Here is a 12,705-nt window from a genome sequence, read left to right as displayed (position 1 = left end):
TCATTATATTGATGCCTGTATGATTGTTTATCTCAAGTCTCCCATCAGATCATCAGAGCCCAGCACGATGCCTGAAGCGCAGACTGCTGCTCTAAATAAATAATCTGTTGAGAATGAATTCCAAGTGTTTGAGATAGTGACTTCACTCTTTGTAGATTGAAAAATAAATAGAAAATTGGTGGTGGGGTGGGAAAGGCAATAAAATAAAGCCAGCTACATCCATGCCTGTCCCAGGCAATATTATATAGCTCTTTACCATTAAAGATGGATGGCAGCGTCCAATGTGGTTTTACTTTGCTTTGGGGGAGAAAAGCAGGGGTGAGGCGGGAGAAGCATACAGCAGAATTCTCCTCAAACCCCACCCCCTGCCTTCCAGCCCTACACAGACCCTCCCTCTGCATCTCACAGGCCCAGCCCCTCCCTGCTGACAGCTGGCCATGGGCACTCACAAGGGCCCCCAGGTATCTTGATTCCATTTTCTGCCGGAAGGAACGGAGGCACCTGTGGAGGAGACCACGTGACCCAACTATTGCTGAGGGTACAACCAACCACCTTGTCACATGCTCAGAATCTGCACATGGGGAAAGGCAGTGCTGGAAGGTTTCTTAGAGACCGTCTCTCCTTAACACCTTCCATCCACCTTACAGACAGCGACAGTGAGTCCTGGATACGGGAAGGGGCTTATCCGAGGTCACAATGGTGTGTAAGAATGTAACTGAACAGGTGTCCGTGCATTGCAGCCCCAACCTTCCAGCTGCTGAACTCAGAGGAAAGAAGGGACTTGATCACCGTCGAGGAGTGATGCTGTGGGTTGCTGCCCCAGGACTGAGTACTCATTCCCACAGCTGGCACACAGGCTGCCTGGGACAGCTCAGAGCGGAGCCTCTCTCCAGGACTTACCCTCAGCTGAAGGCAGTGGCCTCTCCCCAGGGCAGCCCACATGCAGTGATGGGTCATTGCAAGGGTACAAAGCCCCATGGGATCGGCTGCATTGGCTGAGGCTTGTGTTGGAGCAGCGTCACAGCCCAGCTCCTCCCTCAGTCCAGTTCTGCTTCCCTCACCCCTCCCAGGTGCCCAGGGACACTCTCCAGTGAACTTCCTACACACACCAGGGAAACCCAACCAAAGACGGTGATGCAGCCAGGGAAAGGAAGTGGCAGGACCCCATGGAAATAAAAATGAATAAAATGGTTTCGGCAAACATCAAGCACCTACAAAATACCAGGTCAAGTCCAGTCCTCAGAGATTCCCCAGTGTAAGAAAATGTATCCTGTACTTTATCTCTGAAGCTTGGCCCACCTTCTGCAAGAGAGGGAGGCCATGGCCACTTGGGACCCTCGAGAACTCCTTCTTTCATCCCCAAGGGCTGGGTGCTCTGTGAGGGTTCCTGTGTCATGACAGGGGAACAGGGGAGCAGCTGCTTTCAGGGTAGAAACGTTCTCTGTATCGCACAGATGCTGCTCGGGCCATTTCACCAGCTTCATCTCATTTACTGCTTCTATAGTCCTGTGTGGTAGGAATTCATGACCCCTGTTTTGCAGAGGAGGAAACCGAGCCATAGCGAGGTTAAATACCTTTCCCCACACCAGCTAGCCTGTTCATCTCAGAGCCAAGATTCCGTCCCCGGTAGCCAGACCCCACAGCCCGGGTTCTTGGCCCCTGTGCTCCACTGCCTTTCTTCAGAATTCAGAGAATTCTTTAACAGAACCTAACCAAATGGATCCCAGGGTTCTAGCCATCTCTGCCATCTCTTCCTGGAGCAGAAAAAGTCAGAATGTGCCTTTGACTTGCCTTACTCTCCTTTTTAAAGAAAACCACGTGTTTATTCTCTTATGCCAAAGTTACGACAGAGCTGAAGTTTTGCCAAGTGTTGACTTTAAAAGCTGGGCTGAGGGGTTAAAATCCTTTTCCCTGATGCCTGTTTGTTTATGCTTCTGGAGCAAAAGAAGGAGGTTGTCATAAGAAACGATCTGATCCACGGGGCTGTACCTGCAGCAAGGCAGGGAGTCTGGCCAGGGTACCTGGCGCCCCTCCCAGGGCTCAGATCCATGAGGCTCAGGGGGCCCCCTGCTCCAGCGACCTGCTTCCCGGTCTCCCCCAGGTGCTGAGCAGCTCTCCCTTCTGTTCTGCATCCTGCTAGAAGCGGAGCCCTGCCATGGGGACCCTGGCAGCTTTGGGCATTTAGATATTGATATTCCCCACCCCTGGGCGTTGCCAGGACCACTCACAGAGGAAGAATGGGCAGGTAGAAAGCAGCTGCCTTGGCCAGGGCTCACTCTCATCCCCCTTGGGGGGTCCTGTGATACACCCACCTCTCACCCCTCCGCCAAGCAGCCTAGTGAGCGTTCAGCCAGCCTCTGTGAGGACAACACAGACAGACTGGGAGGGACTGTGTCCCGCTGCACCACACACGTGCACACACACAGACACACACACACACACCACACACACCACACCACACGGCATAACCAAAATTATGCTTCCCTAGGTTTCCACACCTCGGAGAGGGTGTCAAAAAAAAAAGTCAAACCCTCCATCCCCACCTCCCCGTGAAGCCCCTGAGAAGCAGCCTCACTCACCGTTCTCCCTTCGAGGGAAGAGTCTCTTCTGCAAACTCATGACGGGGGCTGCAGGGATGAGGGAGAGCCGTGACCGGTCCCTCCTGAGTCTGGATCAAGAAGTCGCCGGGGATCAACGGCAGCTTCTAGGGCTGGGAGTATTTGAATGGGAGTTAAAATTACAAAATAACTCCTAGTTAGAACTGTTTTTCCTCGGCAGGGAGGGAGGAAAAAAAATCCCTTTCCCTCTGCCAGCAAATCTTTAACATCTCCAAACGGTCGCTTCCAACTCCTGCCCTCCTTGCGAAGCAAATGTGTAGAAGGCGATGTTATTTCACTGAATCAAGCCCTCAGATCATAAGCCTTTTCCGGTACCACAAACAGAAATGTAAAACCTCAAACTTTCCCTTGGCCTCGGAGTCTGTTGTGAGCGGGCAGAACACGCTTTCTGAGATCGAATGTATGGGAAATGTGCTAAACTTGTTAGATCATCCCAAGCCCTCAACGCGGCTTTCCCCCTCTCCACCCTACATCTTTTTTTCTTTCTAATGGGTTCTGGTGTGTTTATGTAATTGCGAAGGACAAACACAACACCTCCAGTCCTTTTGCCCGAAGTCGAAGTGATTCATTTTCTCCTTTACACACGCCGCACACAAACACAGTGCCTGTTTAATCCAAGTGAAAACGCCTTTCATAAAATCTGCAAAGGGCTGGGGCAGGGCGAGGCATGGTGAATGCAGCCTGTGTCCTGAGAAGGGCAGTTGGGCTTGGGGGAAGGTGGAGGCTGAGTCTATAATCAAGACAAACAGAAGGTGCTCTGACTCCCGCCCACGTCAGGACAAGGAGGGATGAAAGAAAAGTGGGCTCAAGCCCTGGGTAACTGGGCTATAAAACGTTTGCAGCCTGCTCTACCCAACTTCCCCTTGCTAGCCTTCCCATAGCAGGGGGATTTATTTTTAGACTTGGACAAGATGTACTATTATTTTAAATGACCAGTTTGATTGCTGGGTTAAATAAATCCTTGGATTCCCCCACCAAAAAGACCAAAAGAATATACAATAAGTGGGCAAAGACTCAGAGCTGAAAGCTGCAGAAGAATGTGATGGTTTTCGGGACGCAGCAACGTGAGAGCAGACTGAGAGGAAAGGCTGCTCTGTTTGATAGAGAGGGAAAAAGTCACCAGGGAAGCAAGCGTGACAGAGCCTGGTCCAGTGCCTGGGTTACCTGTCCCCTGCCAAGTGGCCCAGGTCTTCCAGGGATGGGCCCCTGCCATGGCTGCCTTTGGCCCCCTGACCAATGTCACTCTCACCATTCATAGTCTCGAATCACCGTCACTTGATCAAAGCACCTCCAGGTCACTGTGACCACTCTACCCCTCCCCCACCTCCTCACCCCTCACATCCCTTAAATAATCATTTCTCAGGGCAGTGCTGCAGGTGCCAGAAAAACCTCTGCTATCAGCACCTGGAGTCAGAACAGCTCCCTGAGAGTCATCCTTACCCCAGGATGAGGGTTGGGATCCAGAGCTGGCACTTCTCTGCTGCCTGCTCTACTTCGCTTTGAATAACCACCTAACTGCCTAGATCATGAACCTGCAGGATGCTGCAGCTATACTATGCACGCAGAACTATGAGGGCCAGAAACAGGCCTTGCGTTCTAGTGGTACCCAGTAGCAGCAACAATGGGAAGCCGGCTAGATAAATAGGGGAATACTTTGCAGAAATTAAAATGATGTAATAAAGTAAGACTTATTGTCATAGAAAGATATCTGCTTTACATTTTCAAGTGAATTAAATCAGGTTACAAACACAGATTGTGTAGTATGATCCACAGACATGAAACAAGATTAAATTTGGAGACCTAAAATTGAGGGGTTTCTTTTTTCTTCATGAGCTTCCCAACATCCATTGAGCTTTCCAATATCCATTATGTTATCCCCACAGGTCAATGAACAGTAATAGCTTCCAATCTGTATCACCTATAGGATGATAGAAACATTATTAAATTTAAAAAAAATTGTTTTTTTAAGTCAAGTCATTGGCTTTGGAACTCCTAAGTAGACTTTGTTAAATCAGTAACAAAAACTATACTTTTGAGAGTCATAGCTTTTGAGCATATGAATTAAGCCTTTGACAAAGGAGTTATTATTTGACTGGTAAGCGGAATAATTGTCCCTCCAAAGGTGTTCACATGCTGTTCTCACGGACCTGTGAACTTGTTATGTTACATGCAAGGGGGAATTAAGGTTGCAGATGGAATTAAGGTTACTAATCAGATGAGTTTAAAATAAAGGGACTATCCTGGATTGTCCAGGTGGGCCCAATAAAATCACAAGGGTCCTTAAAAGTGGGAGAGGGAGGCAGAGGAGGAGGTCAGAGTTAGAGAGAGTCTTGAAGAAGCTACACTGCTGTCTTTGATGATGGAGAAGGGGGCTACAAGCCAAGGATGTAGGAGGCCTTCAGAAGCTAGAAAAGGCAAGGGAAAGGATTCTCCCCTCCAGTCTCCAGAAAGGAATGTTAACTCTGCCAACACTTTTTTTAAAAAATTTATTTATTTTATTTATTTTTGGCTGGGTTGGGTCTTCGTTGTTGCGCGCAGGCTTTCTCTAGCTGTGGAGAGCAGGGGCTACTCTTCGTTGCGGTGCGCGGGCTTCTCATTACTGTGGCTTCTCTTGTTGCAGAGCACAGGCATGCAGGCTTCAGTAGTTGCAGCACACGTTCTCAGTAGTTGTGGCTCACGGGCCCAGTTGCTCCGCGGCATGTGGGATCCTCCCAGACTAGGGCTCGAACCCAGATCCCCTGCACTGGCAGGTGGACTCTTAACCACTGTGCCACCAGGGAAGCCCTCTGCCAACACTTTTGATTTTAGCTCAGGGAGACCCATTTTGGACTTTTGACCTCCAGAACTACATAAGCTACTTTGTATTGTTTTAAGTTCCTAATTTTGTGGTGATTGGTTACAGCAGCAATAGGACCTAACACATTTGGATTTGTTTTTATTTTGTTTGTTTCTTCAATGCCAGAAGCTTGGCTTTGGTTACAAAGAGCAAAGCCTGGAGGATACAAAGCACAAAATTTATACCATAAACCCACAGATTTGGGGAAAACGTATGAAGACATAAGAGAAGCTATTTTCTTATTTAAAAGATGATGAAAGTCTGCCCAACTGAAGAGAGGATGAGTTTCAAAGACTGCAGGTTGGGGCCTGAGAAGGAGCCCCTCATTTCTGCCCCTTCCTGGCTGGCACTGAGACACACAGGTAGTACAAACTGGGGCCAAGACCTAGCACAGAGACCTGTGTCCCACTTTCTACCTGAAATACTGGGAGGAAAGAGCCTCCTTTGACTGTCCTGAGCCAACTCGGAGTGGAAATGTCCACCTGGGAGAGTTAGACCAAAATCCTGGGACAGTCCCCTGAGTCTCCCATGGGAGGGTGGAGAGTTGGGTAGGAGAGAGTGTAGCTGAAAGTTCCCTGTGCCTTGAAGAGGTACCCAGAATGCCTGAATGCCCCAGCTGACCCAGGAGCTCTGGACAGTTGGGTGTGGAGGAAGCAGAGTGACCTTTGTGATGAGAGAACCAGATACCTCGGCAGCCAACATGGTGGGGATGGAACCTCTCGCACAAAGGAGAGGCTGGCCGGTTCCCTCTACCGTGAATGTCTCAGCGAGGGGACCAAGGACCATGTGCACCTTCCCCAGCGCCACCGTATCACATAGAAACCAGTCAGGGAGACCCTCAACTGGCTGAGTAGGTACCCAGAGGAGACCTGAGTAAAATCAGGAGTAAACCAGGAATGACTAAATTTACTTTGGATTGGCAAAATCAATCTTCTATCATCCACAGACATGGGGGGTTAAGAGTTAAGTTCAACAACAGAGAAATAAGGAAGACTGCATGTTTATACACGACTTTTGTCTGAAAATAGTCTATTAGTAGATGCCAAGATGTAAATAGAGGTTATCTCTGGCTAGTGAGAACAATTATGAGTGCTTTTCATTTCTTTTCTAATTTATTTTTCCAAAAGGAACAGGTTTGTGAACATATATTTATATATACACACACATATATACATTTACAGCTCCTTACTCTCAGAAGATACCCCCAGCCCAAGTGAATGAAGAGGGGGTCGAATGTTACAATCGCAGATATGACTGCAAAGTATAAGGGAATATAATGGAGGGGTCTCACATTCGTGCGGGCCTCTTCCTATAAATAAAGCCTTGTTCTTGGTATCCTTCCCCTGCATAAGGTGACTGAGAGGATATCTTTTTGTTGCCCAGGGTCTGCAACAAAGAATGGGGGGGGTCCTATCTCCTACTGGTCAAATCACCTGGGGAGAGATAGCACCGCACCCCCACGTTCCAGCTCTCTGTCCTCCTCTTGTCCTCTGCCTCTGCCTCTACCTGCAGTGACCCCGTACTGTGACCCTAGACCTTTGCCCTTTGCCCTCCACCTCCGCCACACACACACACACACTTTTAATAAGCCCTCTGGATCACGCTTACTTCAGAGGATAGGGTCGCCTTCCCTGGCTGGTCCCTGTGTCCCCCAGCCCCTCAGGGTTATAAACAAAGACACCTCCAGTTACAGAGTGAGCCCTACCCCGTCCTGAGCCAATTCTGACCAGGCAGCCAGGCTGTCGGAGGCTCAGAGAGCTGGGCTGGTGAGCCCACGAGGACGCTCACTGCTGTGGATGCAGGATCTGCTATGCCTGGATGAGCCCTGAGTCTTCCCAGACCCCATGTATCGGCCGGGTCTGTCAAGCCTTCCTCTTGCTTCTGTTGACTGGCCTGTCCACTCCTTGCTGGACCTGGAGCCTACCCTTGACTGTATGTTCCATCAAGTTTAGGGGCCTTTAGCTTGAAGGCTGCTCTGTGGCCTGTCCCTGCTCCATTCTTCCAAGCCACACACTACTGCCGCCCCCAGGTTCCAGCATGGGCCCCTTCCCAAAGCGGAACAGCCCAAAACAAGTCCAGCTCCCCCAAGCCCTATTACATAATGGATTCGTGGCCTGAAGCAGCCCAGGGACCAACTTCCACAGCCCTCATCCTCCCGTTCCCCTTTGCCTGGGCATCTGGGTTCCCTGCTGATATTGTCAAGTCACATTTAACACCAAAGGACAAGCTGAGCCATTGTCTGCCGGCATCACCCCAAGGTCACAAACCTCTAAGGCTTTGCTTCTTCATTCTCCACCAGGGCCAGAGCAGCAAGTGGCCTGTTCTATCCTCAGATGAGGTCAGCACTGTCTCCACACGTGCCCACAGATGGGGCTGCCACACTGCATGGAGGGACGTGTGACAGCCTGCATGACAGTGACCCCAAGGGAGCTTGGGGTGGCTCAGTGAAAGCCAGTAAACTATTTTTCAATCTCATGTGTAATCATTAACCCAAATGCCTTTATCCCTGTGGATGGTAAATGCACCTAAAAATCAATTCTCTTGTTCAACCAACCCATTCACTTTAAAACGCTTACTGCCTTTAAATTTTACTTTTGCACTCAGAAAATTATAGAGATGGCTTATTGTGACAATTTCTGATATTTACAATGCTTTATAATTTTTAAACATTCATTTTAAGGGTAAACTGAACCTCCTACAACATTCAAAGAAGAGCAAACATACAGACTAAACTGGGAGATTGGGTGATCAAAAATTTCAGGAAAAAAGTGCTGAAATTCCATCAGGTCACCTGTGACAGAGCTGGAAACCACAGAGCCTGCTTAACTATTAAGTCCCTAACAATGGCAGTCCACACTCATTCTCAGATTGGAAAGAACTACCCTATCGCATATAGCATCCTTTAATCCTCATTGCTCCCCACCTTTTACAGAGGTGGAAATGGATGCTCAGAGAAGTTGAGAGGCTTGCCTGGGGTCACAGAACTAAGAAACAATGGAGGTGAGGTGTCCGGTATTCTCATGTAAAGGCCAGAAATGTGCCTACTACATGGATAAAGAAGATGTGGTATATACATATACAATGGAATATTACTCAGCCATAAAGAAGAATGAAATCATGCCATTAGCAGCAACATGGATGGACCTAGAGTTTATCATACTAAGTGAAGTAAGTCAGAAAGAGAAAGACAAATGCCATATGATATCACTTATATGTGGAATCTAAAACATGACACAAATGAACATATCTACAAGAAACAAACAGACTCACAGACATAGAGAACAGACTTGTGGTTACCAAGGGGGAGAAGGGGTGGGAGAGGGGAGGATTGGGAGTTTGAGAATAGCAGATGCAAACTAGTATATATAGGATGGATAAAAAACAAGGTCCTACTATATAGCACAGGGAACTATATTCAATATCCTGTGATAAACCATAATGGAAAAGAATATATATATATACACACACATATATATGTATAACTGAATCACTTTGCTGTACAGCAGAAATTAACACAACATTGCAAATCACCTATACTTCAATAAAATATTAAAAAAAAGAAATACACCTATTACAGTTTCTCAATCAAGAACTAAATTGATAACTGCATCAACGAAAAGAACCAATCCCTCATGTCCCCAGATGGGAAGACAGTGATCTTTAGTACCCACTCCAAGCCTTGGGTGGGATAGTCATGGAACCATGAAAGTCGGAGGTGGAAGGGCTTGGGGATGAGCTAATCCACATTTTAGGAGGACCAGATCCCTTTTTTCAAACAGCTTACATGGAACATCAGTAGATAAAACAGATCAGAGCAACACCAGTTGTTCTGGTTGAAAGCAGGGTGATCCTGGCCCCCAGCCTCCCCCTTTACTGCTCTTCAGCAGCCCGCTAGAGCTCTGATGAGCACATCTGGAAAACAGCAGTCCTAAAGAAACCCCCTCATCACACACGTGGAGATCCTGAGACCTAGAGCAGAAAGGACTGGCTCAAGGACAGAGGATCACAGAAATGTGAGAGTCCTCAGGCCACCCATGCCCACCACTCCTCTGCCCCCAGAATCCCATTCAACCACCCTTAGTGACCAATCTACTGCACACTAAGATGATCTAGAGAAGCCCATTGATGCCCTGGTCAGTCTCCTTTGTCCATGGGATCTCCCCAAGCAGGGAGACATCCCAGCAATCACAGAGATGGATAGAACTTGCTTTGGCAATCTTTCACACACTTGGTCCTTGTGAAAGCACATCTGTAAATATCTCGTCTTATACTTTTAATTTATCATAAAATATTTTCTGCAGACCCAGAGGTATAAAGGCTTTATTCTGGAAGATTTTTCCTATCTCATTGCAAAGGTTTTGCAGTGTGTGTGTGTGTGTTACATATACACACGCACACATACATATGTATCAATGTTTACCCACAGCCGATACACAAAATTCCACAAATATTAAGTTGACTCTATATGAGTCCCCAAGAGCAACTGAGAAATAAGCACAGGCCACAGGGAAGAAGCTCACAATGATACCTGGCATCAGGTAGTCAGTTCAAGGCAGCCAGGATTTCCAAAGCACCTGTGCTGATCCAGACACCAGGCTGCGGGGGTACCAGCACAGGTGACTCAAATGCCTGCTCTCCAGCAACATCCTCTTCCGTCCTCACCGGTCTGACCCAAGCCACCTCTTGGTGGGACATGATCATCATCTCAGGGGGCACCAGCATTCATGAGGCCACCCTCCGCCTGCTCCTGCTCCTGTCTCCCTCCCCACAAGCTCTGCCCCCTGTGGCTCCCGTCCTGCTCTTTCTTTGTAATCCCTCCCCAACTCAAGACTGACCATGGATGGACTGAACTCAGTGACCCCCAAGCTTCAGGGCCCCTGGCTTCACTCCCTGGTCTACAGATTGTCTTCTCTCTCTCTCTGGGTATAAAGCATGCTTACTCTGCTCTGGGAGCAGACCCTTCACTTCAAGACACTGGCTGCCAGCTGCCCTGATTGAGTTCCATATGATGGTATGATCACCTAGACTGGGCCTGGACAGTGGGAAATGGAGAGATTATATGCAAGTAATTGTAATGAACAACGAGGAGGAGGAGGAGGATGGTGGTGATGACAGAGATGATGATGGTGAGGATGGTGATGGTGGTGATGATGACAGTGACCACTTCCTGAGTCTTCACTCTGTGTCAGGCACTGTACTAGTCACGTTACGTTTGTAACCTGTCTTTTTTTCCCTTTTCTGTTTGTTAAAGCTCTTTTTCTCTTTTTAACTTTTTATTTTATATTGGAGTATAGTTGATTAACAATGTTGTGATCGTTTCAGGTGTACAACAACGGGATTCAGTTATACGTATACATGTATCTATTCTTTTTCAAATTCTTTTCCCATTGAGGTTGTTACAGAATATTGAGCAGAGTTCCCTGTGCTGTACAGTAGGTCCTTCAGGCAGGCGTGGTCAGCATCACATTGCAGAATGCTTCATCAAAGCTTGATTATCTCCTCCAACCTAGACGAGAAGGTAGGGAAGAAACTAACAAGTTATCCACAGATACTAGCGGCCACTCTCTGGCTGGCTGACTGACCAGTGAGCTTCAGCCAGGCGGTCGGCTGTAGCACAGGGAGCAAGAAGGACAGTCACTCCAGTACCAGCCCAGGCAGGGATGCAGGAAGCAATAGGGGACCCAGTGAGTGGGGAGGAGGGGGACATAGGAATGACTTGGGAACCAGAACCAACATGAAAGCCCCGTGGTAAGCCCAGGGGTGTCATGTCTTTGCTCTCCCTTGAGGGGGTGGATAGGTAATAAGCCCACCATTTGGAAGGTCGAGCGAGTTTAGACTTGCAGTGGAGAAATTACTCAGTGGTCCAGCTGGGGAGACCTGGGGGAGGCCGCGGCTCAGTGGGGATGCTGAGACGGAGGCTGACAGAGCGCTAAGCCAGGGAGACAAAGGACCACTGTCTGAATCCCACCTTTCCAGGGGGAACTGGATGTGCTTGGATGGACGCCAACCCAAAAGACCCCCAGCCTCCACCCAAGGCCAGGTGTCCCCTCCAAGGCAGTCTGAAGTACAGAGAGTTGGCACCAAAGGCCAGAGCTTACTTTCAAGCGAAGCCCAAGAGCCAAGTTGCCAAGACCAGACCCCAGGCCAGTGTCGAAAGGGCAGAGTGGGAGGACATCGGGAGCTGAGGACACAGTGCGGGGGCAGACTGGACTGGCTTAAGGGTCTGCAGTGAGCTCAAGGGGGGACAGGAGCCCCAGTGGTAACAACACACTAGACTAGACTTCATGGAGGAGGTGGCATTAAGCATCACCTCAAAGGCAGTCTCAGTCCCTCCAAGGTGCCCTCCCAACTCCTCTCAGACCACTTCACACCGCCTTCCCCCTACACGGGTCACACAGGCAGGAGAACTACCAGGGAGGCCATCGGTTCCCCTGCCTCTTGGTGGCTATCTCCAGGCCTGCGCTGTCTGCGGTGGGCACAGCACACTGCTCCGCTAGGGCCACTTGTCCCCTGTCCTCTTCTTTCCACTGCTCTAGCCTGACCACCCCACCCTGTGTCCTCAACACCTTAATCATTTGCTGTCCTCGTCCTCTGCGAGGATTCCATTTGCAGCTAAGGAACCAAGGGAAGGGCCCGTATCTGGGCTCCCCTCTCTGTGGCCTCTTGTTGCCATCGTGCTGTTCATACAGCTGCTCCTCGTTTCCACCAGCCCTTCTCCTCCCACGTGGGTCTCTGAACAGCCTGAGCCCACACCCCATGGTCAGTGGACTCTGCCTCCAAAGGGTCGGCCAACCACTTGCACAGGTGAAACTTCCTATTCACCGAATAGGCAGATAGGGCCCAAGGAAGTCGCTACAGTCCCAGGTCACACCATCAGATGGTCACCACCATGCTGCAAACCTCCCTGAGCCCACGCCAGAACAACAGTCATAAAATCAAAGCTCAGACGCCCTCCATACTGTTTTCATCTTGCCGATGTGTTGAGTTTTAATCTGATAACCAGAAAGAGCGGCTTTCATATCTTCCCAAGATGCAGTCAGCATCCGGCAAGCAGCCACTGGATGGGTGCCGAGCTGCCGTCCTCAGGGGCTGTCTGATGGAGAGTGATGGCGGGGACCGAGACAGGTACACTGCCGTGGGGTGGGTTCGGGGATAAAGCCTAGTCCTGGGAGATGTGGGGGCACAGAATAGGGCGCAGACCACGCAGAGCCAGGTTGGAGAGGCTCTGGACCGATGAGCTCACTCTCATCA

General features: G+C 49.3%; 1 protein-coding gene across 4 annotated transcripts in view; it reads right to left on the bottom strand.

Annotated features, from left to right (window-relative positions):
• IL16 (interleukin 16) overlaps nt 1-2,807 on the bottom strand; it is a 112,215-nt gene extending 109,408 nt beyond the window's left edge. For 3 of the 4 annotated variants that reach the window (XM_007194245.2, XM_007194246.2, XM_007194249.2), the window contains exon 1: nt 2,580-2,807. In XM_007194245.2, coding sequence (XP_007194307.2) covers nt 2,580-2,619 — 40 coding nt within the window. In that variant the 5' untranslated portion in view covers nt 2,620-2,807. The remainder of the gene's footprint in view (nt 1-2,579) is intronic. The other variant, XM_028161922.2, reaches the window with a different exon arrangement.
• Nucleotides 2,808-12,705: the final 9,898 nt, after the last annotated feature.

This window comes from Balaenoptera acutorostrata, chromosome 3 (assembly GCF_949987535.1).
Source record: "Balaenoptera acutorostrata chromosome 3, mBalAcu1.1, whole genome shotgun sequence".
NCBI classification, from domain to species: domain Eukaryota; kingdom Metazoa; phylum Chordata; class Mammalia; order Artiodactyla; family Balaenopteridae; genus Balaenoptera; species Balaenoptera acutorostrata.
This window is presented reverse-complemented; position numbering and strand designations above follow the sequence as displayed.